At 40.3% G+C, this 26,501-nt stretch overlaps 1 protein-coding gene and 2 long non-coding RNA genes across 4 annotated transcripts in view; 2 read left to right on the forward strand and 1 right to left on the reverse strand.

The window, feature by feature from the left end:
* CNST (consortin, connexin sorting protein) overlaps positions 1–9,207 on the forward strand; it is a 114,335-nt gene extending 105,128 nt beyond the window's left edge. For both annotated transcript variants that reach the window (XM_070602611.1, XM_070602612.1), the window contains 2 exons: positions 3,325–3,460; positions 6,375–9,207. In XM_070602611.1, coding sequence (XP_070458712.1) covers positions 3,325–3,460; positions 6,375–6,580 — 342 coding nt within the window. In that variant the 3' untranslated portion in view covers positions 6,581–9,207. The remainder of the gene's footprint in view (positions 1–3,324; positions 3,461–6,374) is intronic.
* On the reverse strand, positions 7,340–18,724 carry LOC139080690 (uncharacterized). The gene is made up of 2 exons (XR_011535395.1): positions 18,618–18,724; positions 7,340–12,629 (listed from the first exon to the last, which is right to left on the reverse strand). It is a non-coding gene; the product is annotated as an uncharacterized lncRNA (long non-coding RNA).
* A 106-nt stretch (positions 18,725–18,830) lies between these two features.
* Positions 18,831–20,940, forward strand: LOC139080689 (uncharacterized). Its single transcript, XR_011535394.1, has 2 exons — positions 18,831–19,348; positions 20,421–20,940. It is a non-coding gene; the product is annotated as an uncharacterized lncRNA (long non-coding RNA).
* Positions 20,941–26,501: the final 5,561 nt, after the last annotated feature.

A 26,501-nucleotide genomic window follows, 5' to 3' on the forward strand; every position in this document is an offset into this window, starting at 1 on the left:
TCTATTTTCTCCTTTAATTTTGTGAGTAGGCAGTTCTAACAGCAAGGCCTCTTTGAATGTTTTCCTTGTCACATTAGGATTTACTATGCCAGTAGAGTTGCCAAATAATTTTGTTTTTGCAGCCAGTTCATTCATAAAATGCTATTTAAGATGATCATTGATATTTGAGGGGAAGTGCAGAAAAACTATTTATTTACAAATATAGAGAACTAGGCCAGATGGATGTTTTGTTTTGTGTGTTTTCTTTAATTCTACACTTATTGATAGAGTGCCACCGGTAACAATTATATTAATTATAGCTTAGACATTCTTTTTGTTCTCAGTGGAAGGGCTTGGCATATTTTGTTTGGATAGGAAAAGAACTTGGTAATTTAAGTGGGAAACTAAATTTAGTTTTTAAAGCTTTATTTTTTGAGATTTAAAAATTCTTAACCTTTCAATACTGACATTATGGTAAAAAGAAAAAAGGCATAGACATGTTTTTTTTAAGAATAGTTTGGAGGAGACACATTTCTGTGTGCCCTAAATCAACTTCCCAACCTACTTAGAAACATGTGGCTGTTTTTTGAGTGAGACCCCAAACTAAAACCGTGACCTTGTTTTGGCTTACTTGTCCTTCTACCATAGAATTAATGTAAATGCTACCAAAATCATTTCTTCAGCTCTGTATGTTTGACTACCTTGGTATGGTAAGTAAGAATTTCTGTGCTAGGGGTAGGTTCTAAGGCCTCTGCCCAAACTCTTGCCAAAACAGACAGGACCACACCCAACTATCTTCTAAGAGGTTCCTCCTTGGCGTGCATCTCCTATGTCTAAGCTTGGTCCCCCATCCTTGTTCTCCATCTGTAGACTATAGGACCAGAGTGCAGTTAGAAAAGAAACAGAGAAATCTGAAGAAGATTCCTGAGCAAGATTGGAAGGAAATTATGGAAAAGAGCACACTCCTTCACTTTAGACATTGGGGCAAGCCCTGATGAAACAGAAGGGTTTTGAGGGGAGAGAAAAAGGAAAAGAAAATAAAGAGCGTAGTCAGATTTTAGCCAAGAATTAAGGGTTCGGGGTGGGAGCATCAAAACAAAATGTTGGCCCATCCCACACAGCTAATTTCTCATACTCTGCTTCTTCGCACTTTCAAAAAGTTACCAAAGTTCATTGCTGCCCATAGTTAATAAGGTGGGGCCACTTGGGAAGGCTTGTATTCCTTAACTGCAGGACTTCCTGAGGAAGCCCAGCAGGAGCTAGGGTAGGGGGCTAACAGCTGCTGCAATGGGATTAGCTTCTAGATCTTGGAAGCATATTCTGTGTCTTTCCAGGTGATTTCTAAAGTTTCTCTCAGTCTTTCAACCTACATTTATTTGTATTTGCAGTGACTTTTGATTTGTGATTTGAGTCTGTTTCTTGAATTTACAGATTCAGAATTCATACCACAAAGATATACAGTTAACAGTGATGTCACTCTGAGGCTCATCCTCAGGACTATTCTTAATAGGATTGTTTATTCTGAATAGTTAAAGTGACTTGAAAATACCCGTGGTTTATGAATTCACTGTTGGTAAATGTACTACTTTATTTTATGGAGAAAATAGTCCCTGAAAACCTCATTTTTTTTTTTACATTTACTGAAATAAAGAGATTATCAGGGATACATCTATAGTAGTAACATATTCATTAAAGTTAATTTTGGTTTTCCATCCCTTGCTCTTTAAGAACTCGCTCGGACTTCTTTCCCTCTCAGTTTCAGCAAGGTGCTTGTAAAGTCATTTTTCTTTGTTGTGTGGAGGTGCTCTTTAATGTTGCTTTCTAAAGCAAGATTTGAAAGGCTATTCCTTTGCATAAGTGTACTTACTATTTTAATGTCACCAAAGTACTTTAGTTTTCTCAGAGGAAGGACATTATCTGAAATACATATTTCCTATAAAAAGAATAAATTGCTATCATATTGATTCTTTTCTCTTTAGTTAATGGTTTTTTTGACCCATGTTCAGGGAAGCCCAGTAGATGACTGTATTGAGTTATTTAGCCCCAAAAGCCTTGAGTTATAAGAAGAACTAATAGGGTCTGTGATATTTATGCGTAGCACTTTATCAGAGATGGCTGGCTGGAACTGGAAATCACGTTAACTGTTTTAGGCCGTTGATCAGATGAGTGGCATTGCAGGCAGTCCTCCGCTTACAGTGGTCTGGTACCAGCAAGTCCCTGACCTCCACAGTGTTGGGCCCACAGTGCCCACCTGTGTCATCACCTACCCGCAAGCTTGTCCAAGCAGGCAGCTCACAAGTTCGCCTCTGTGACTCAGCCTCCTGCTGCTCAGCCTGGCTCTAACAACACATCCTCTCCACTCTCTCCCTACACCATGGAGTCTTAACTCCTAAATGGCAAAGCTTTTTGTTTTTGTCTTTGTTCCTAAAAAAGGGTTGGGAGGAGGCAGGAGAGAGGTGTCCCAAGTGAAAACTGGAAGACAACATAGAAGAGAGATTAGACAACAAGTTTTTCCTATGAAGGGCCAAAAAGTAAATATTTTAGATGTTATGGTCTGTTGCAACTACTCAGCTCTGCCATTGTAGCCCCACAGCAGCCATACACAATATGTAGATGAATGAGCTTGGCTGTGTTCCAGTTAAATTTTATTTACAAAAATAGGCAGCAAGCCTTTGGTCTACCTGCCATAGTTTGCTGACCTATGTGTACTACAAAGGAATATGTCCCTAGGAAACTGCCTCTGAGAGAGATTCTAGAAAAAAAGTCCTTAAAATATTTTGAGCAGTAGAGCATTATTTAGTAATACATAGTTTCTCAGAGGAACTGAGGACAGTACTCATTTTGATGTTAAAAGTTGGTATCAGATATATTTTGTCTCACATGTTCATTTCTTAAAAATTGTTGATGAATGAAAAGAATGAAAAATGCAGTGGTAGATTATCAGCCTTTGTTATAAAGCAAAACCCAGCACTAATGATTCAGCTAAGAGGGGCTGTGAGTGATCATTTTACAGATGACTTAACAGGGAGCGGAGCTGCAAGGCAAGGCAGTTCAAGGAGGTCTGATTTCCAGGCCACTGCACACTGTGTCACACTGCCTGGCCCTCCAGTCACTTCAGGGCTCTGTAAAAGCAGTTAGAGTTTTAGAGGTGTGTATTTGGCAGTCATCTGCATAGAAATAAATTTCAGTGATTAATTGTGATTTTTTTTTTCTATAGGGATTGGATAAACCTGTAACAGAAATGCAAATACCTGTTGAAATCAGCTAGCCTTTTACCATTACATGTAAGATATCATTGATGTGTCCCACCATAGTATAACAGATGGTTCTTATAATCTCTGACAGGTTGTTCCTGCTGAAGGATTGGTCTCTATATTAAAGAAGAGGAATGAGACCGTAGGAGACCATCCTGCCCAGATGCACCCGAAACCGTCTAAGCGAAGAGTGAGATTCCAAGAGATAGACGATAACTTTGATCAAGGTGAACTGTCGGTGGTGGGTCCAGCACAGAGTTGATTCTCGGTGTTTGCTGAGACAGTGAATTAACGTGTGCTAGGATGTTTGGTGACAGGATTTGTAAAAGAATATGTGGACTTAGTTGCTTTATCTTCTATGAAGAAAATGTAGAATCAAACTATTATCAGCTCTTAAATTATTCCTAAGCATTTCGTTTGCTCAGATAAGTGAGCAAGTTGCAAAATTCAACTCATGGCCTCCCTGCCCCACAGATCATCCTCAGTGTTCAGAGAGCTCCTTTCTAGTTCCTTGTTTAGTACTTTTTTTCTTTTAGTAAGCCTGCTAGTTTTATCTTCTTTTCAATGGTAATTAATACTCTTCCTTTATGGGTGTGGAACATATTTATGGATTACAAGTATATTTTCTTTGGTGTTCGGTGATTTCTTCTTGGCTCTATAGAAGATAGTGTCTCTCGAGAGCAGCAATTAGCACTGTTGCTGTTATTGGGCTTTTTCCTCCTGGGTCTATATTTAACAGGTTGCTAGGTTTACCTAAGGCATAGGTAAATAAGGATGAGTGGAAATACAGCCCAGACCCTGTCAATATGCTTCTCATGTTTATAAAACAACTTCATTGTTAAAGTAACCATGTAAACATAGAATTCGCTTTCTAAGTATGACATAAAGTGATGACAGTAGAGGCCTCTAGATGTTTACCATTATAAAGCTGGTAGGAACCTTAGAAGTAATCTGTTCCCAGCCCTCCTTTTACCTCTGCACTTTGCTTGTAGCCGTCACTGTCTTCTCCGGATAAAGTGTTCAGCTGCTTGGTCGCACTAATTGGTACTGGGTCATTGCTTCGTAGGAGGAGCCCTAGGTTTAGAGCTGACAGTCCTGTTTCACTTAGCAGCCGTCTCATCTTAAACCAAGTCATTTAACTTGTGCTCAACAATGTGCCTCGCAGCTTCCACTATGGCCAGTGCAACTCTGAACACTTTCCCACATGTAGATCAAACAAACAAAATAGACGTTTTTAAGTAAGTTGTATTTAAATGTTTGCGTATTAAATATGATTATGAAGAAAAATAGGGAAAGATACATAAACTAGATTGTTAAAATAGACAAGGAGGTGGGAGGGAATCATGTGAAAAAAAGAAAAGATGATGAAAATACTGAATTAACCCCCCCAAAAAAACCCAGAAAACACAACATAAATGATATGATCATATTTATTCATTTGTATAAAAATATATTTGCATACATGCTTATAAACTATTAAATCTATTAACTGTTAAAGTGTATGAAACTATAAATTTGTAAATCACAGAAAAATGTGATTACCTAATGTTATTTGTATAAAAATCCTGAAACCATATATATTTGATCTGAATGGATACACATCAGATTTAACAGTGTTTGCCTCTGGGGTGGAGAGGAATATGATTGGGTAGGAGAAAAAGGGAGAGTCCCTTAGACTCTTAGATACTTTTGTGTCTGAATTTTTACAGGAAGAATATATCCACGTATTATGTAAAGTCTTCCAAGTAAAGGCTATTTGGTTTATATTAGGTTTTATAGAGTTTGGTTTTTTATCATAAAAGTAATATATACTAATAATGAAAAAACTCAAAGAGTAATAAAGTAAAGAAGTGTAAGTCTTTGGACCCTCCCTTGAGGATTTCCCCTAAGTATTGATTGAAATTTCTCATCATCCTTTCAAGACACTTTCTGTATATATGTATGTATATGTGTGTGTATACACGCTGACACATACACGTGTGGTGTGTCTTCTTTTTTTTTTTTTAACACAAATGAGTTCATTATGTACTATTATGTCACGTTTTTAAGTTTAACTGTCAATCTTGGACCTCTTCCTATGAGTGATCGTATCTAAATACTGCAGGGAATGGCAGAACTGAAACACTGGATCTACTTCATCCTCAGCGTTCAAACGCATTGCTGTAGTATAGATCCATTATATGAATGTCCCATAATTATTTAACTATTCCACTGTAACCGGAATAACTAAGTTATTCTCAACTTTTTGTTATAATATACCTGCTGCAGTGAACATGTGTGTAAATACGATAGCATACTGTTGTGCAGATCTGTAGGCTAGTTCCTAAAAGTGGGTTTGCTGGGCTGAATGACAGGGACCAGCTGGCCTGAGGCTGTCCTGGTTTAAACCTGTTGTTCTAGCATTGCATTCAGTTAATGCTCTCTTCACTCTCAAAAGTGTCCCAGTCTGGAGGGTGAGTTCATTTAAAATCTTAATAGACTATCAAATTACCTTCCAAGAATATAGTCATAAAACTTTTTAGTCTTTTTCCATATAGTTGGTTATTTTTAGTTAAGAATGATCATTAAGACCTTCAACAAAGACTGATTGTTTGTTCAATATAGAAAGACTGATATGGACATTTTTGTTAAAAACCTCCCAGAGTATTAAGCAAGATAAAAAGAAATCACTGTACTAGCTAGAACTTCACTATTCCACGAAATGATAAGAATAAAACTGAGTATTCAGATGTGAGAGTGATCCCACCCAATGACATTTTTTATTGTTTAATATTCAATCGACTTTGCTTTAAGGTGGTCCCTATAGTGTGAACTCCAAAGATATTGTAATAATGAGGTTATAATTTGTACCCTAAAATAATACTGTAAGTACATCAGAGAAGTACTGCCTTTTCTTCTTCTTTTTTTATGGAAGTGATTATATTCGTTGTATAAGTGGGCTAGGTTTAATTTTAGCATTGACAAGCTCCACAGTATGTGTCTTGTGGTCTTCATAGAGTCGTTAGGTGCAGTAGCTTTCTGTCGATGACTCCTGTCCCTGAAGGACTAATGTTAGAAACGTCTAGTAATCTTAATCAGTGAGGAGGTGCTAAGAGTTCCCTTTTGTGTCAGTTTAACCTTACTCTGTTCTTGTATTTGCAGATGAAGCTGGAGGTGCTTCCTGTATTTTACTGGTCTTGCTGTGCGTAGCAACGGTGTTCCTCAGTGTTGGAGGAACTGCGTTATACTGCACTTTTGGTGACGTGGAGTCGCCTGTTTGTACGGACTTTGCAGACAACGTGGACTTCTATTATACTAAAGTACTGCAGGGAATGGCAGAACTGAAACACTGGATCTACCTCTCCTAGCAGCGTTCAAGAGGGACGGGCATGCTGGCTGTGAGAATCAAAGAGTGAAACTTTCTAGACAGCTTTTGTTTCAGGAGTTCTGTGACCATATGTCCCCTTCCCCCAGTGAGGAACCACGGGCATCAGAAACAGCTGCTTTAAATGGCAATCCAGAGGAACTCTTAGAACAATCCACGTAATGAGGCAAATATCGATCTGAACATTGTGGATGGAAGGAGTGACCTTTGGCAAGCATGTGCATCTCCTCCACGCTGCTTCCTAGTGTAGTGAGCTGCGCTGAGCGGAATGAAACAGGGCCGTGTCGGAGCCACACCATTTCTAGCTTCCTTGTCAAGCTAATGGTTAAAGGACACTTTGGTTTACATTTGTTAGTCCAAAGACATTGCTTCCAGCCATCACGCAATAAGTTTGTGTATAATCAAAACAAGTTACCTTATGGTTTCAATGTTTTTTTTTTAAGTTAGCTTTGGGAGCTATGTAATTTAGGCTTTGTACATTATTTCCAGATTCTGTTCTCCATTTGTAAAATGGGTGTGTGTGTGTATGTGTCTGAGCACGCATGCGCATGCATGTGTGTTTCAGACAGTTAGCATAAGCAAATACCCAAGGTAGAATAACTCACATTATCTTTATTCTTTTAACTTGTCTATAGATGTGCAGGCACAAATCTTTGAAGAAGGCTTAACTGTGGAACAGATGAATTGTAGAAATCTTGGCCCTGAAATGAGAAACTGTGACAGTTAACTAGCAAGAAATTAATCACAGACCTAGCGGTAAAATTTAAGAGCTCTCTCAGAGTCTTAGGCAACCAGTTTCATCATGGATTCAGTGCTTGCTGAAGTGTGATGAATGCTGGACTCAATTCAGCAAACATTTATTGAGCATCTATTATGATCTGAGACTCTAAGAACCAGAATACAAAGATAAACAAGATATTAGTTCCTGTTCTAGATGTTTTAATTCTGGTCTTATGTAAAATAAATTAATACTTTGGCAAATGAAATTAAATCACCATGTATGATTCAGTATTAACAGATCGCGCATTCAGACGTTTGAGTGTGCATTCATATCATGGGCTTGATTTAGACCTATTATGGGGTCATTAAGATAAAATTCAGTCATATCTTAAATAGGCAGATGTCTGATTTTTGTTTAGATCTGTCAGTTAGATGGCATTTCCTTTTCTAAGGTACAGTGATCTAACATGTAGGAAGCCTTGCTATGGCTTTTTATATCATAGGCAGCATTTTAAAAGAAACAAAACATGAATTATAGTTTTTTAGCAAGTGATCATTATTTCATGTTTTTCTGTCGGGATCATTTGAAAGAAAAAGGGAGAAATTACTCTCTAGTTGTTACTGGCTGGTACAGTACCTCCCTTTATGTTTCTGCTTATTTATTTAGATTATATGAATTTTAAAGGGTTTTTATATAAGTTGAAAGTGTGTTGTTGAGCATGCATTTGGTTATCCCAATGCTAGATATTTAATTACTATGTACTTATTAGTGTTTTGACTTTCTATAATTTCAATTCAATGTGTTTTTAGGCTTGTTTATTTTTAAATTGATGTTTTATTTTCATTTATAATCCTGTTTGTCTTGTCTCCATCATATCACCACAAACTGTAATATTTTCAAGGATTATAGATCAAAGATATTTATTTAGAAGTGTACAAGATACTGAAATTTAGATTCCTTATACTTAAGGCTGATTTTATTAGAAGATTATTTTAATGTTCTATTATAAATTTTAAGAATTTGTATTCAAATTGTATGTAAAATATGTAAAATGTTGATGGTACTATCTTACATGGTTCTTTAAAAGACACTCATAAAGTCTACTGTGAGGGGCATCCCCATCATAGACAGACCTCTTCTGTTTTACCCTCATGATTTCTAGTGACAGGAATTCGATGATGCTAATTTCTGCCAGTTTTATGTCAAGATAAGTCAAAATTTACCTCCCTCCTGTTCACCTCTTTCAGGTCATTATCAAAGTCCTAAATAATCTGTAGTGTCATATTTGCCTCTGGGCCGCCAAGGCCACTACTTCTGAAACTGAAGATTTCCTGGGAACTGTCACACTAAGTTGAAAGGATTTGAGATAATACGTTGGTACTCGAGGGCCCAGTGAGTCTCAGAAAAGTCATATGTGTCCTCACCACTTCCCAGGAAAGGTGGGGTGAGCTCAGGAGCATACTGATGTCTTGACTTAAAATAGGCATGAAATCTCAACTAGAAAAATTAGGGCATCTTAAAAAAATGTAATATTTATTGCATGAATTGGGGTAATTCCATCTGGTGATGAAACAATTGTTATCTCACACGTAAAAAATTCATCCAGTTTTACTATAATGTAATTTTTTCTGTCATTTGAAAGTACGGACAACTATTTGTGACTAATCTTCCTTAAGAACTGTATTTGAGGGTAACAGATCAAGCTTGTAATTTAAAATCTACACCAACAAGGTGTCTCAGAGTTTGTTGAACCCTGGGGTGCTGAGAAAAACTGCTTGAAAGTGAAAGTAAAGTACTTTCAGAAGTTGGTCTGGTCCCACAAGTATGTGGCCATCTATTTTGGGAAGTCTCATATATCCCTACATAAAGGCATCTCTGCTTCTAAAACACCTCTCCTATCTGCCTGATGTGGTAAATGGAATTTGCTCTAAAAATTCATTCCTTTAGATTTAAAAATCAAAATCCTCTGGGAGGTTTATTTTATTGAGCTGTGAATTTGTGCATTATGCTGAGAGGACTTGAAATTTGAAGGGAGGCTTTATTTTGAAAGGACAGATGTGAACTGGGTCTTACTGGAGTGGCAAGAGGATATGGGGTGGGTGTGGCGGGGTGGAGAAGGTGTAGGAATTGAGAAGTGAGAGAGGGAAGGTGGGAAAAGAACAAAGTCCTTTAGCTATCAACGTGTTTTACTGAAGCTGGCTTTGTAGCGTTTATTCCCAATTCAGAGAGAGACCGAATTTCTGTCTTCCCACTGACATGACCTGTATATCTTCATTTCTGTGCACTCAGTGAATATTAACTCCCTCTTGTATATTTCTTTATACAGTGTTACTAGTGTTTTCACGTTTATTCATTTGATGCTTAGATCAGTAAACACACATCCGTCAAGTCCAGGTCTTGTTAACTCCCAAATCCAGGATACTTTCCATTCTCTCATGTTGCCTCCATCCTCAAAAAGAGTAAGAGTGATCTAGAGTTTATGGCAAAAATTCTAGTGCCATCTGCTATTTTAACAACTCCAAAGATAAACGTTTATTGATCCTCATGGACTAACCCTGTAAAAGCTACAGTGAGTTCAAAATTTCCTTAAGGAATTCTAGTATGATTTAAATCTCCCTAGGTTTAGCCACTGAGAGAAAAGGTATGGGAATCTATGGACATCTCTTCTCCCTGGTTCTAAGAAGAGTTACTCCTAAACTCGACCTTTTGTTTGTTGCCCTGGGATCCATGCAGAACCACGGGCAGTGTTTATCGCTTTCTGTACCTTCACAAACATTTGAATGCCTGCAGTGTACCTAGCACTGAGCTGGGTACTGGGGCTCCAGAAACAAGAAATGGTACCAGCTTAAAGAAGTTAGCATCTAGTGAGGTAAATGTATTTGTGAAGGGGGAGTAAAAATGAAGAAATCGAGGATTGTGCTATCCGTGGGGGTGGAGACTTGAGCTCATTCTTTCCTAGCAGGTGTCATGCACTATTAGGAATAGAAGTAAAATTCTATCTAGGCCAGCTGCATAGCAACTTGATAGACAGGAATCTTTTCTCACAGTCAAAGTTCTAGTAATAATTACTTTTCACTTCTAGTTAGCATTTGTGGCATTAATAGCTGGTGGGCTTTCCAACAGTGGAAGGCTTCTCAGCAAACTGAGTCTAAATAGCCCTGAATAGCACAATTGAAAACCTTGTCACAAAGCTCCAGGTCAAGATGCTTCCTCGGTAGATTCTGTCAAGCATTTTAGTACGAAATAATACCCATCCTACAAAACAGTCTTTCAGAAAGGAGAGTATACTTGCCAATTCATTTCATGAGGCCGATATTACTCCAATAGCAAAACCAGACAAAGACAGTGAGAAAAGATAACTAGAGACCACTAACATTCATGAACTTAAACACAACAATCCTTAGCAAATATTAGTAGATCCAATCTAACAATATACAAAAAGGGTAATACACCATCATGACCAAGTGAAATTTATCCTAGGAATACAGTGTTGGTTTAAAATTCAAAAGTCACTCACGTAATTCACCATTTTAACAAAAGAAAAAAAAAATCCATATTATCAGACCAATAAATGGGTAAAATTCATACACTATTCATGATAAAACTCTCAGCAAACTAGGACAGGAAGTGAACTTTCTCAACTTGATCAAAGGCATTTCTGAAAAATCCACAGCTAATAAATACTTAATGGAGAAAGACCACTTTCTTCCTAAGGTCAGGAACAAGGCAAGAATGTCTCCTCTGACAACTTCTATTCAATATTGCACTGGATGTCTTATAGCAAGAAAAAGAGTAAAGGGCACACCGATTAGAAGGGAAGAAATAAAACTTTTTGCAAATGACATGATTGTTTATACAGAAAATCCTAAGGAACCTATAAAATGCTATTAGAATAAGTGAGTTTGCCAAGGTCACAGGATGCAAGGTCAATATAGAAGAAATCAATAGTACTTCTGTGTAGAAGCAATGAATAACTGGAACATGAAATTAAAAATCATGACTAAATAAAAGTTCGTTTCACTTACGATTGCATCGGAAACATGATATGCTTACAAATTTAACAAAATATGTGCAAAATCTGTACAATGAAATCTATAAAACATTGCTGAGAGAATGAAAAGAAGACCAAAATAAATGGAGAGATGTAATCTGTTCATGGATTAGAAGACTCAATATTAACATGTCAGTTCTCCTCCAGTTGATCCATAGGCCTGACACAATCCCAATCAAAATTCTAGCAGTTTTTAGAAATTAACAAGCTGATTTTAAAATTCGTGTGGAGATGCAAGTGACCTAGAAGATAGCCAGTGAAATTGTTAGAAAGAATAAAATTGCATGACTTACACTTCTTGATTTCAAGACTGAATGCTACAATAATCAAACTGTGGTGTGGAGAAAGGATAGTCCAGAAATAGTTCCACGTGTATGTGTTCAAACGATCTTCTACAAAGGTGCCAAGAAGTTCAGTGGGGGAGAGGGAAGTCTTCAACAAATAGTGCTGGAACAACTGCATATCCCATTGGGAATAAGAGAAACCTAGACCTTTACCTCACACAAGACATTAAAACGACTTGAAATAAATGGATCTAAATGTAAAAGATAAAACTTCTAAAAGAAAACAGGAGAAAATCTTTGCAACCTTTGGGTAAACAAAGATTTCTTAGAACACAAAAAAAAACATAAAAAAATTAACCATACTTTAAAAATGTGCTCTTTGAGCAAGATGGTTAGGAAAATGAAAAGGCAAGCTGAAGATTGGGGGAAAATATTCACAATACATTTATCTGGTAAAAAGCCTTGTATTCAGAATATGTAAAGATCTCACACAAGTCAGTATTATGACAACCCAGTCAAAAAACTTTGAACACCCTTTACAAAAGAAAATACACAAATGGCTACATGAAAAGATGCTGCATGTCGTTAATTGTCAAGAAAATGTGAATTAGAATAAAGATACCACCACACACCTGTTAGAATGACTAAAATTTTAAAAACTGACACTACCTCCAGGAATTCAAGGGTGTTTCAGCATAAGAAAATCAATGTAATACATCCCATTAATAGAAAAAGGGGAAAAACTACATAATTATCTCAACTCATACAGAAAAGGCATTTGACAAAATCCAACATTCTTTCACAATAAAAACCCTCAATAAACTAGTAATAGAAGGGAACTTCCTTAACATGATAAAGGACAATTATGAAAAACTCACAGGTAATATGGTTAAAGTCTGGAAGCTTTCCTTCTAAGGTCAGGAACAAGACAAGGATGCTATTTTCACCACTGCTATTCAACATTGTACTGGAGATCCTAGCCAAAATTAGACAAAAAAAAAAAAAAAAAAAAAAAAAAGGCGTCCAAGTTGGAAAAGAAGTAAAACTATTTGCAGATGACTATATATATAGTATACATAATATAAATAGATAGTAATCTCTATATAAATTATATAATCCCAAAGAAGCCACCAGAAAGCTACCAGAGCTAATAAATGAATTCAGCAAAGTTCACAGTACAAGGTCAACAAACAAAAGTCTGCTGTGTTTCTAAACACTAGCAGTTAACATTCTGTAAATGAAATTAAGGGGGCAATTTCATTTACAATAGAATCTGGAAGAATAAAATACCTAGGAATAAATTTAACCAAGGAGGAGAAAACTTGGACACTGAAAACTACAAACATTGCTGAAAGAAATTAAAGAATATCTAAATAAATGGAAAGCTATCTTGTGTTCATGGATAGGAAGATAATATTGTTAAGATGTCAATATTACCCAAAGTGATCAACAGATTCAACACAATCCCTATCAAAATTCCAACAGCCTTTTTAATTTTTTTGCGGAAGTGGAAAAGCCAATTATCAAATTTATATGGCATTGCAGGGGACCCAAATAGCCAAAACAGTCTTGAAAAAAGAAAGAGAAAACTGGAAGACTTACATTTTCCAATTTCAAAACTTACTACATAGCTGCAGTAATCAAAACTGTGATACTGGCATAAGGATAGACAGATAGACCAATGAAATAGAATTGAGAGTCTAGGCTGAAATGGTACAGCTTGTATGTTGCTCTCCAGTTGATTTTTTTTTTTGGCCAGTTGAAATGGGGGTTTTTTAATTTTTTTTAATTATTTTTTTAGCATTTTTTTAATTCAGATTATGATAGCAACCTTGTGAAATTACAGTTGTACATCATTATTCACCAGTTGATTTTTGATGAGGGAGTCAGATTCATTCAATGGGGAAACAATACTCTCTTCAACAGATGGTTCTGGGACAACTGCATTTCCACATGCAAAAGAATGAAACTGGACCCCTGCCTCACACCATATAAAAAAAATTAACACAAAATGGATTGATGGCCTAAATATGAGTGAAATCCATTAAACTCTTAGAAGAAAAGGTAAGAGTAAAGCTTCATGACTGGATTTGGCAGTGGATTCTTAGTTATGACACCATAAGCACAAGCAGCAAAAGAAGAAATGGATAAATTGGACTTCCATCAGAACTATTTAAAAATTTGTGCATCAAAGGAAATTATCAATAAAACGAAAAGACAACCCACAGAATGGAAAAAAATATTTGCAAATCAAATATCCATAAGGGTTTAATATCCAGAACTTCTACAATTCAAAAAAGAAAAACAACCCAATTAATCCAATGGCCAATAAATACATGAAAAGATGCTTAACATCATTGATCATTAGAGAAATGCAAATCAAAACCACAATAAAATGAATGAAATGATTCATACTACAATGTGGATGAACCTTGAAAACATTATGCTATGTGTAATAAGCCAGACACTAAAGAACAAATATTGTGTGATTTCATTTATATGAAATATCTATCATAGGCAAATTCAAAGAGACAGAAAGTAGAACAATGGTTACCAGGGGGTGAGGGAAGAGGGAAATGGAGAGTTATTGCTTAATTGTTACAATATTTCAGTTTGGGGTGATGAGAAACTTTTGAAAATAGACGCTAGTGGTGATAGTTGCAAAATATTGTGAGTGTACTTAATGCCACTGACTTGTACACTTAAAAATGGCTAAAATGGCAAATTTTATGTTTTACACACAAAAAGACTGACACTACAAATGTTGGTGAGGATTGGAACAAATTCTCATACACAACTAGTGGGAATACAAAATTGTACAACCACTTTGGAAAATAGCTTGGCAGTTTCTTATAAAGTTAAGTACACATCTACTGCATGACCCAGCAATTCCACACCTAGATTCTTACCTAAGAGAGATGAAAATGTGTACACGTGAAAACTTTTACACTAATGTTCATGGCAGCTTTATCCATAATGGCCAAAAAATGGAAATACCCCGATGTCCATCAGTAAGACAGTAGAGTACTATTCAGCAATAAAAAAGAACAAGCTTACGGATCCACAAGGCACATCGATGAATCTCTAATTATTCTGAGTGAAAGAAGCCAGCAACAAGAGTACATATTGTATGTTTCCATTTATATAAAATTTTAGAAAACATAAGCTAATCCATAGTGATAGAAACAGATCAGTGGATCCTTGAGAGGCAAAGGATAGTAGGAGGATGGACTGAGAAGGTCACGGGGCAACTTCTGAGATTGATAGAAGTGTTATGTATCTTGATTATGGTCATAATTTCATGGGTATATACACTTTTCAAAATGCATTGAGTTGTACACTTTACATAGATGCAGTTATGTACATGAATTATACCTCAATAAAATTATTTAAAAAAATAAGTTCAGTTTGTGGCTTCCTGGCATCTCAAGGTATTATGAGAGGCAAGGGATTCCCTACTGTCTATCAAAATACCCTATTCCCTTTCACTGTTGTTGCTTAATTGGGTTACACAAAAATGTTTAGTGACCTCCAGCTGCCACCCCTCATTTGTACAAGACCTAACTACTCAGTGAGGGACTTATAAAGCATTACAATAAGGTCACTAGTTCAAAATGCCTTGATTTCATTCCTAATCCTGTTCGTAGCTTTTAGATTCCTCTAGTTCCTTCTGAAATATTGAGATGGTGATTTAAAACTATGCTTTTTTCTACTCAATGCAGCAGTCCAAATTCCAAACCCAATCTAATTATAGATATTCTGTAAGGACAACCCGATCTCTCTCTGGCCGGAATGCATTGATCAAAAGTGAGGTTTTGTAATTTTATTGCTTTTCTTAATTGCCTTGGATCAAGGGTCAGGAAGGAGATATGCACTTAGGGAGCAGAGAAGGCTCACATCATTCATCAGAATGACGACAGCCCATAAATAGCTGGTTCTTATTTTCCAAGTACAAGATTGGGGGTGGACAAGATCGTACAAACTAAAAAAAGAAGAAAAAAATCCCTGCCTAAGCTTCTGGTCTGGATAGGAGCTTGGTCCAAAAGTGACTGTAAATGTAGGCAATCTGCCTTTTTTTTTCCATTTCATTTTTTTTTATAGGAAAAACTGAATCATTGGGACAGAAATAGTAGTTTGGTCAACCCTGGAGAAGAGACTCAAGAAATGGGATAGTTTAGTGGTACGTGAGAGCCAAAGAAGGAAAGCAGTGCCTAGAGTTGGAACCTCAATGATTAATGAGATCACGTTAACTGGACGTTCAGCCTCCTCTCTGGGCTCTAGCTTCCTCATCTGTATAATCTTTAAGATAACTTCAAACTTTAAAATCCTCTGATTCTTTGAATATCCAAAAGGATTCTATCTTCCATCGTTGAGAAAAGATAAGTTAGATATCTGTATTTTGTGGGTAGATGCAATAGTTGGATTAGGTTGGATGGGGATTCTTTGAAGCTGTACGTGGGGATAAGAAGTGGAATAGACTAACTGACCCATAGACTTGGAGCACCCAGTGGGCCCAAAGCTCCTTCTGAGGAAGAGACTGCCACAGGTGGTTCTTTCTCCATAGGTTGCTATGCTTTCTGTTATGTCATCCTGCAACCCTGCCCCATTGATTAGATTGGGGGATCTGTGCCATAGCCTGATGCATTCCTTGAAACCCGAACATAGGGGAGGACAGTGATCTGGACAAGGATGGGTTCTTTGCAGAGTTCTTAGTCTCCAAAATAACACAGAATCAGGAGTTTTGGTAAATAGTACCCACGCGAGCAGGTCCTCTCTCAGATCATTCAAATTTGAGGTGCAGAGTCTGCATTGAGTTCCAGCAATAGGAAGGAGCAGAAGTTCAGCAGGTGTCAGGGAGACACCTAGGCCTGGAGTCCCACAAACGGCAGAGCCTCTAGAGAGCTGGAAAGTCTGGCTCTTGAGAGTCACCGAGACCCATATCCAAACAACTTTACAGTTGCAGAAGGCCTGGCGCTGGGAGAATATCCTTTATTACAAGTGCTCCTTATATGAGGTGACATGGGAAAGGGTCTATTCCCTGCAAACCAAGAGAGGCCAGTTATGCAACATATCTCATGTGTAAGCATTGCTTGCCTGTTTAAAATCATGTTCTTTTAGAGTTATTAGGCCATGTAGACACTGTCTAATTTGCTCTGTTGTGTCAGAAATGAAGCTGGGATTCTGGGAGTTTCAGTGACTTCCTTAAGGTCAAGATCTACAGAGCTAATGAAAGGTTTTCCACTTCCAAAGGAGAAGTTGGAAATATCCATAGAGCGTTTCTTCTGGGGTTGCCACTGCATCCTCCTCCTACTGCTGTTTTGTTACCTAAACTTTGTACATTAGATCACTGTTACTCTGGGTCTTACAGATGGAAAAGAAGCAGAGGCAGTTACTCCATATCTGCAAGCCACAGGCACTGGGGCAGTTGCGGCTACTGGTGTGCAGCCATCTTGTGCTTGTGTGAGTGCTCTGGGGAATCCCGTAGGAAGGCAGAGAGCTTCCCCGGCAGATCCTATGCACACACTCGGTGAAAAGGGATGCCAGATAAAAGACAGCATGTCCGGTTGAGACATACTAAAAAATTACTTGTTTATCTGAAATTCAAATTTAACTAGGCATCCTACATTTTTCTTGCTGAATCTTGGAATCCTATCAGTGCCACAGTGTGGTACGGTCGCTGAGGACCAGAGGGAGAGGCTCATCATGGTGAGAGAAGCAGAGAGGATAGACACAAGGAGCTCTGCGGAGCAGCATTCAGCCCCCATTTCTGGATTCCTATGCATCTGCGGTGTCTCGGGTCTGCAAACAGAAGACGTGACATCAGCACAGCTGGGAGATTGATGGGTCTGCAAAGAGACAGAACATGGCCAGAATTTGTTGGCATTGGTGGTACTCAAAACTCTGAGTACGGAGAATTTAAACTGTTTAATCTTTCACAAAGGTGAGAATTTAATCAAAGCTTAGAATGTAAGGCAAAGAATTAATTTAGTACTTCACCTGAAGTGAAAATTCTTCCCATTGGGGATCTGTTTGTCCTGTAGTGCCCATCACACTGAATGATCCAAATTCACACAATTGTGTTTTACTCCTGGTTTTAAGATAGCTGATAACACAAATATGAGATATGGCTTATAATACTTATTTTATTTTAGCTCTTCGGTCCTCTTGTTTTCATTCAGGCTTTGTTCCAGATGTAAGATTGCTGGCTGCATCTAGCTGACACTAAATTATTCATTTCCTCCTCTCACGAAAAAAGATGGCTTTTTCCTTTGGTGTATTCCTAGACTTAGCTTTCCATTGCTACTGCTTTTCACCAACATCTCTGAGCCTCTCTCCCTGTTGTTTTTACTCGGTGAGACCAGCTTCTCATGATGAGAGCTTTGGTCTTCTCTGTCTGACCTTTTCTTCAGGACAGCAAACCCCATTTTCTGTTAAAAATGATTACTCATAAATAGAAGTGCATTAGTATTAGCTGTGGCCAAAATCCATCTGTTCTCTTCCCTTCTACGCAGTGATAAATTGGCAAAAGGGCAGGAAGAGAAAGGTCGGGGAGCAGGTGAGGCCAGGCCCTGCAGAGCCACAGCCGGTGTGCACAGATGCTGGGCTCCGGTGCAGAGGGAGCTTCTGTGCGCGCCAGGGAGGACCCTCCCCAGAGCCCCTTGGCCACCAGAGATTCTAATACAGGACACAAGAAATGCTGTGTTTGCCTACATGTCTGCAAAGCATCCTGGATTTGTCAGAGGAAAAAGCAAGTAAGAATAGAGGAAAAAGCAATAAAAGATAATAGGATTTTAGAAAGCATGCATATTAATGAATGTGTGTGTACGTTTTTTTTTTTCCCATCTAGCTAGTTACTACTCAGTCTAGCAAGGCATAAACACTTAAGGGATCAGTAATTAAATAACAATAAATGCTAATAGAAAACATTGAAATGGCAAAAGAATAAAAATCACAAAATGCAGACCTGAGAGAGAAGGTCTGGGGAGAGATGAGAGATACCCGTTTGCAAAAGCCTTGGTACAGAACGGGTTCACATAGCCACCAGGACTTTGCCCAGCGCCTGCATTTCCCTACCCAGGAGGCCCACAGGCAGTTCTCCTGGGGAGCCTTCCACAGCAACCTTTCTGTGACGTCACACGCCAGTGCTGTCTTAGCTACACGAGCGGAATGCACAGTCCCCGACCGTGTTAGTTCTGGAGTGGCTTATGGGATGCGGACCCCTCCTTGTCCGCCCCTCCTTAACCATACCAGGTCCATTTCTAATGGCATTGCTTTTCCCCTACATTATTTTCAATAGGATATTTTGGTTCTTCTGTGGAATACTATGGTAAAAATGAAAAGAAAATTTTTCTTATTCCAGTAAGGACAAATGGGGACAAGTCAGGAGCCTCAGAAAATCTCAATAGGAGAGAAACTCCAGTTTTCAATTCCTGGATGCCTATCTGAGATTTCAGCTCTTGCCTCACATAGTTACAAGGAGGAATGCTTTGTGGGGACACCAATCTGAGCTAAGGCCTCTTGGAAGCACATGGCCCGATGGAGGAGGGACTGCGAGCTGCGGCTGGGAATTGCTGACATGAATTACTGCTGCGTATTCCAAAAGTCCGCTGAACCAATGGGGAGCCAGGCGCTGGAGAGAGGGTCTGTCGTCTTCCTCACAACGTTTCTAAATCTACAGATGGCGATGAGGAAGTGGTGCGCTTATTTTTCATATTTTCTGATAAGGTGCCAACAGAACTGACTTGCCATTTTAATGTATGTCATCTTTCCTGCAGTCACTGAGTGGCCTCGGACGGCTGTGGTTGATCACTGGGGGCGAGCTGGACCCTCGCCCTTGAACAAAGTGCAGGGCCAGCATCCTGGAGCCCGACTTCCTTACATTAACCACCCTTGGGAGGGCTGACCCCAGGGCAGTGGAGGGTTCTGCAGCACCCTTCTGAGGTGGGGAGGCGCTGGCACCCAGCCAGCTTCCAAGGTGGACCCCTGCTGGAGGGATGGAGAACAGGAAAGAAGAGGCTTGGAACAGACAGAATTCTCACCCCGAGGCACACAGGCGAACCTGGCTTGCATCCGTAGAACTCCCTGCCAATCAGAGCTTGACTCCCCTCTCTTCTCCACCAATCAAAGCTTGCACCACCTCCCCACCAGTTAAGGCCTTGCACACTGCAAGCTCCCCTACCAATCAGAGACAGGCTCCCCTCTCCTCTCCACCAGTCAGGGCTTGTGCTACCTCAAACTCAATTCCTCTGCCAATCGGAGCCAAGCTACCCACAGCTGCAGATAAAGAAAGAATGGCCTTGTCATCGAAGCCTGCATGCATTCACTGCGTCCTCCAGCTTGGTCGTAAATCTCTTCGTGGAAACCTGGGCCTGCGGGTCTTTGTTGCTGTGTTCTTGTTGTTTAGAGGAGAGAGGAGGAGAAGAGTGAAGAGAGGGGAGAGCAGGGCAGGGTAGGGAAATCTTTAGGATTTAAATTTAGTAGGGTTGTTTTGTTTTTTAAGGATCCCTTTGTGAAGAGAGAGGCAAGTGGGAGGCGCCCTCCCCTCCTGCAGATGCGCCTTCAAGCATGCTGTGTCAGGAGGCCCCGGGTTCTCCGGGCTTTGCCTCCCCAGCATGATCTGCGCTCTGGGCCACATGCGCAACTATCACATTCCTCTGGTTTTCTCCTTCCAGCCCTTTGGGTTGATGTTGTTTGGGAGTGCTTGTTTTGGCTCCGATCCTACTTCTGCAGGAACATCGTCTTTCACACTCTCTTTCCCCCCATACAGATTAATGGAGCGCCCTCCACACAGCTGACCACTTCATTGGTCAATAAGGGTCTGAAACATCACAGGAATAAACTGAAAACATGCGGCTTTAACTCAGATGTTCGTGGGACTCCTGACATTGCAGGTAAAGAAAATTGTTCCTAGTCTCATTCAGTGAGTGGAATTTATTTCCCTTTGAAATGCAAATTTCTTATTTAAAAAAGTCAGTCTGGTGTAGTTCTCCATTCAAAGGCCCCAAGTCATTGCCTAATAATATTCTTGTGCAAATGGAGTTTTATTTTGGGAGAGCTTGATCAGGACAAGGGGAGAACCATGTATAGGTTACAAACATAAAGAAAAAAAATTAAGGAAATAAGTCTTACAGCTGCTTTGACCTCCGGGACCTCTGTCCAGGCTGACATCTGCACATGTGAAGAATTAAGGGATTTAGTGGATGGTCATCAAAAGCCAATAGTGATATATGACTCCTTATGCTAGTGACACAATTCAGGCTGCATTAATAAAAATTTACTTTATAAAACCAGAATTGTGTGGTGAACACATTGATGTGCTGCCAGAACCCCCTGCAAGGAAGGACTTGGCCTCAGCTGCTGGGGGTGCTATGGCGAGATTACTGGGACCTGGTTCCTGTTCCGGTTAGGGTATAGTAATTCCTGGGGATAGTCACTCAAGATAGCTCTGTGAGTTTGCTTCATCAATAAGCTCTGCGGTAAGCTCACGTTGTTTTTCCTCAAATAAGAGGTTCCAAAGACTAGACCTTGGCTGAGGGCTTGCTCTCCTGCATACAGGTTATAGGCTGCATGAATTGCCTCAGCTTCTGACAGCTGCATCTCAAGACGACACCCCTACCCAGAGCAGCCCACATCCAATGATGGATCAAGCCAGGGTATGGAGACTTGGCCATCTCAGCCCAAATTAGGACCACTCTGGAAAGGCTTCTGGCTCCAGAGATCCCTATGGGTTGGCCAAAGCTGTACGTGAGCTGTGCCGCAGCTCCACTTTTCCCTCTGCCCACGTTTGCTTTGGGCGCCTCTCTTCCACAAGTGTTGGTCTCAAGGACACTGCTGTATAAACATCCTGCACGCTAAACGCCACTTCAGAGTCCACTTTCCAGGGAACCCAGCCTACAGAGAAATGGTGCCAGTTCTCTGCTCTGTGCTAGTTATACCACACTTGCAGAGCTGCCTTCAGAGTTTGGGTAGAGATTCTGTTCAATCTACAAAGCTTTCTATTAGACAAAGCTGCCTGAAATGACATAGGCATCCTGTGAAGGGGAGGAGATCCTCAAAGAGGAGATGTTCAAAGAAAAACAGACTATTGGAAAGATGAGGGATGTGCAAAGGGGTGAAATCAAGAATGCTAAGGGTGGATGGGCTGGATGTCCTCCAGGGTCCCTTCCTGCATCAAGACCTTATTATCTGTATTAGTTTGCTAGAGTTGCCATAACAAGATACCACAGCCTAGGTGGTTTAAACAACAGAAATGTATTTTCTCACAGTTCTGGATGTGAGAAGTCCAAGATCAAGGTCTCAGCAGCTTTGGTTTCTTCTGAGGCCTCTCTCCTAAGTTTGCAGATGACTGCTTTTCTTCCTGTCTTCAGATAGTCGTCCCTCTGTGTCTGTTTGTGTCCTAATTTCCTCTTCTTATAAGGACACTACTCATAATGGATTAGAGCCCACCCATATGACCTCCTTTTACCTTAATTACCTCTTTAAAGGCCCCATCTCCAAATACAGTCACATTCTGAGGTGCTGGGAGTTAGGACTTCAACATACGAATTTTGAGGGGGCCACAATTCCGCACATAACAGTATCCCAAGGTTTTATTGTGTCCCAGATGTATAGCACTGTTTAGCACACGTTCAGCCCAGTGTTATTATAAAAGATCAAATTCAGTATTTAACTACAGAAGCCAGAGTTAGCCAAGGTTATGTTTGAAGGAGCAATCATACAGTTACAGATTTTTAACTGCCAAGTAAGTACCCAGTTAGTGGCCTCTTAAAATAGTGCTGTCTTCCTGAGTCTAGTAGCTATGAATATCATTATATGCACTCAACTTAATCCAGGTAATCCTAATGTTGGCCAGGGTAGTCAGAGCACACACACATATTTACACAAAGGTGTGTTCACACACAAACATGGACTCCATACCCAAGAGACAAAGGGGGTTTCTAGAGATAATGGGATAACTGAGTTTTCTGGGGATACTATCCGAGTACAGAAAGAAAAAGGTTACTACAGAAAGAAAAGAAACTTTACCTCTTGTATTCACTGAGTATTCATTTATTCATCCATTCAAACAATATCCATTTGAGTTCCAATTTACATGGAAAACATTGTGCTAATGGATTTGGGAAAAACCACCTTGTAAAAATCAAAATCCCACCCCCAGAGGAAAGCTTTGGTAAGACAAGCTGTGCTGCAGTAATGACGATGCCATAAAGCGTGGGCTTTTTGTCCTCACAAGGACTGGGCTCAAGGTCCAGCTCCATCCTGTGTCAGCTGGGTGACCTTTGGCAAGTCACTCAACCTCTCTAAGTGTCAGTTTCCTCATTTGTGCAGTGAGGGTAATCATGACACTTACCCTCCAGTTAGATTGCAGCCCTTAAGCAGCCTCCTATGTAGAAATCCTTGAGTTGGCTCATACACTGTGAAAATTAAAAGAGGCTGTGCATGCAACATGCTTTCTCAGGCACATGCCCAGTAAATGCTAATCAGTAAGTATCATAAAGGTAGAGTGACCAAGTCATCCCGCCTCCCACCCCCTACTTTCCGGAACACCCCTTAGTGCCAGACAAACCTACTAAGGATGTCAAAGGATGTTATGTGTAAGTGACGTGAGGATTCAGAGGGAGAAAGTGCCAGTTTTAATTTGTTTAAGAATGAGGAATGGCTTTGTGAAAGGTAAAAGATTTAATCTGGTCCCTGAAGCATGGCAAATCCAAGCGGAAAGAATGACATAGACAAAGAAATGCAGATCAGGAAGAGTAAGGCATATTTATATAATGGGTAAGTGCCCCCCATCAGGATGGAAAGTGGGAATCTTTGCTGGGGTGCAGTGGAAGTTAAGGTAAGGAGGGAAGATTGGAGCTAAAATCCAAAGCATTCATATTAGATAGGCTGAGGAGGTTGAAGTTGGTACTCTGCAGCCAGTGAGGAGCTACTGAAAAGTTTTAAGCTGATCAGGGAGATGATCAGAAGTGCTTCAAGGAGATGGCTCAGGTAACAGCCTTCAGTAACCCTTGGGAGTGTGGGCTGAAGTGGAGCAGGGAGAGGTTAGGGGAAGGAGGCCAGTACAGAAGAGGCTGATGAAATTGTCCAGAGGAGAGAGGATGAGGACCCGAGCTCAGGCAGTGGCCTTGAGGCCGGCAAGAGGGCTGCAGATGAGCAGACACAGCAGGAAGATGTTCCCCTGTGGGGTTTGGCAGACAATTGGCAGCAGAGACCAAGAGCAGAAAACGAATCAAATATATCCTGGCCACTGTGCCGCAAACAGAAGTAGAGAGACAAGGAAGAGGGCAACTTTGAAGAATCTGACATCAGAGTTGTTGACAGGAATTGTTGAGATGGCCAGACACCTGGAAGGAGGGTTGTTCAGCAGATGTGGAAATTGTCAGGTCTCAGGATTGGGTCCCTGGCTAGAGATATGGACTTGGGAGCCAGTCCCAGAGATGTGGGCCCCACAGTGGGACAGAGGTGGAGACTGCTGTGGGGGAGGGCACGGGGGTGTATGTAGTCAGAGCAGGGATGTAGAGGGTGAAGGAAAAGCCAGAGACTGAAGAGAGGACACACACTTATCATTCATTCACCCACACAGATGTGGGGTGTATTGAAGTCTGCCTTAACAGTCCCGAAGCTCAAGCTCACTGTGGGAGGCTGACGGTGGAGAGCCCACTAGAGGGCCGTGGGGGCCCAGGGCAGGATGTCTACGCTCAGGGCTCCAGGCCACGTGGAGCAGAGAGCCTCAAGAGGTCAACAAATAAAACAAATCAAGAGACAAGGAGAACCAGCACTGAAAAAGAGTTTTCGATTAAGGAGACTGTGAGATTAGAAGTCAGATTACAAGAGATAAAGAAAAAAACAGTTGGTGGAAATATAGGGACAAAAGTAGATTAGCAGCTATTTTTTAAAATGATAATATCCACTTTGGGCAGGAGGTCGTGAGGGGGTGCTCAGAAAGGCAAACACGCACACAGCTGGGGGAAGATGAAGTTGTGCAAATCTTCTGGGTAATAATTTGATAAAATATCAAAAGACTTAAAAATGTTCATATACCCCTGACCTGGTAATGATACTTCTAGGAATTTATTCCAATGAATAATGAAATATTTATGATATTTATGATGGTGGAAAGTAGAAAACATTAAATATCTAATAAAGATTGGTTAAATACAACCATTTAGAGAGAATACTATGCAATTATTAAAATATATATTTAGAAGCATCATATGACAAAATATCCATAAATGGGAAATTATAAAACAGTAAGTACAACATACCAACAGTTTTATGAATATATATATTGTACACACACACACGCACACGAGTTTAGGCATTGAAAGATCTGTTAATGAATTTAAAAGTGGTTGTCTCATGGTAGTGGAATAATAGGTAATTTTTTTCCTTCTTATGCTTTTTTCGTATTTTCCAAATTTCTCCAATAAACAAATGATACTTTTTAAACAGTAAAAAAATAAGGTTTGGGTTCGAAAAGAAAGAGGAGGTACCTGGAGGGAATAGCAGAGTCAGGAGAAGTGTGGGAATGAGAGAAGGTGTGTGGGGCAAAGGGATTGAGGGTGAAGGGTGGGGAGAAGGGAGGGAAAGAGACCAAGGGTCCAGGAGGAGGCAGAGAAGAGAGGTGAGGGCAAGGGGACAGAGAGGAAAGATCAGAAGATGCCTGAGGTCGTTCTGAGTGACCAAGACCTCCTCCACCAAGTGAGTGACTGGACAGGTCACTGGCAGGGAAAGGAAGTCAGTGGAATGTGGGGAGTCCACCAGAGATGGCTCAGAGGACCATCAAAGACCCCTCGAACCCCTAAAAAAGCATGTAGACCCAGTTGTGCAAATTTATGATCTGAGTCTAGTCCCTGGAGAAAGGTCACCTCCCCAGGGAGTACCCTTGGTCTGAGAATCTCACCCACTTGTCAATCAGCCCAGGAAGCTCATTAATCGGCATTTTAAACTGGACAAAGGCTCATTGTCCTTTCCATCTAAACCACTTCGAGCAGATCTTGTTTTCGTTCATGAGGTGTCATCTCTCATAAATTCTGCCTTCCGCTGAGGCTGGGCATCTCAAGAGAGGGTCTCCGCTTGGTCTAGCTTGGCGTAGAGACAGGGACTGCTTCCCACGCCAGGAGTTCAGAACTAGAACAAAAGTGTGGCCTGGCCCCCAAACTGCAGCGGCCACCACTTTCCAGCACTGCCCTGTGTGGCCAGCCGTCGTTTCTCTCCAGGAGGAGCAAACACCCAGGAGTAAGCCCTCAGACTGTCTTGGCCGCGGGCCCAGGCCCTGCTTCCCGGCCCTCTCATTTCCTAAACTTCACAGTTGGCATGAGGACTATTTAGCTAATACTTCACAGTTTGGGGATATTCTTTCTTTTACTCATTTACTCAAATATTATTATAATATACCCAGCACTTTGGGCCTTCAGAGATCTGTAAGATGGAAAGTCCCCGTTATAGAGTTGACAAGCAGGCTTCTTCGGTCTCCAGTGTGGAAATGAGTTCCCCATTCCAGTTCTGTCGCTTCTGCCTCCTACACCACATCTCCCAGAGTCACCTCTTCCAGTGCACACCACCGAGGATGCGTTCCTCTGCCGAGCCCAGGTCAGTAAGTTGAGTTGCCCTCATGTGACAATAGATGACATGGATTTTGTGAGAGCTTTGCAAGGCAATTTTGGAATGAGACCCAGTGAGCCCACCACAACTCTGGTATATAGGACCTACCATCTGCAGTGAATACTGGACTAGACTGTGTGTCCCCAGCACCTAGCCTGGGCTACTTCAATTCATGTTGGTTGAATGAATAAATGATTCAATAAATATATGCCTGTGTGCACCTGGCTCACACTATCTTGCATTG

Source organism: Equus przewalskii, chromosome 31, assembly GCF_037783145.1.
Source record: "Equus przewalskii isolate Varuska chromosome 31, EquPr2, whole genome shotgun sequence".
Lineage (NCBI taxonomy): Eukaryota > Metazoa > Chordata > Mammalia > Perissodactyla > Equidae > Equus > Equus przewalskii.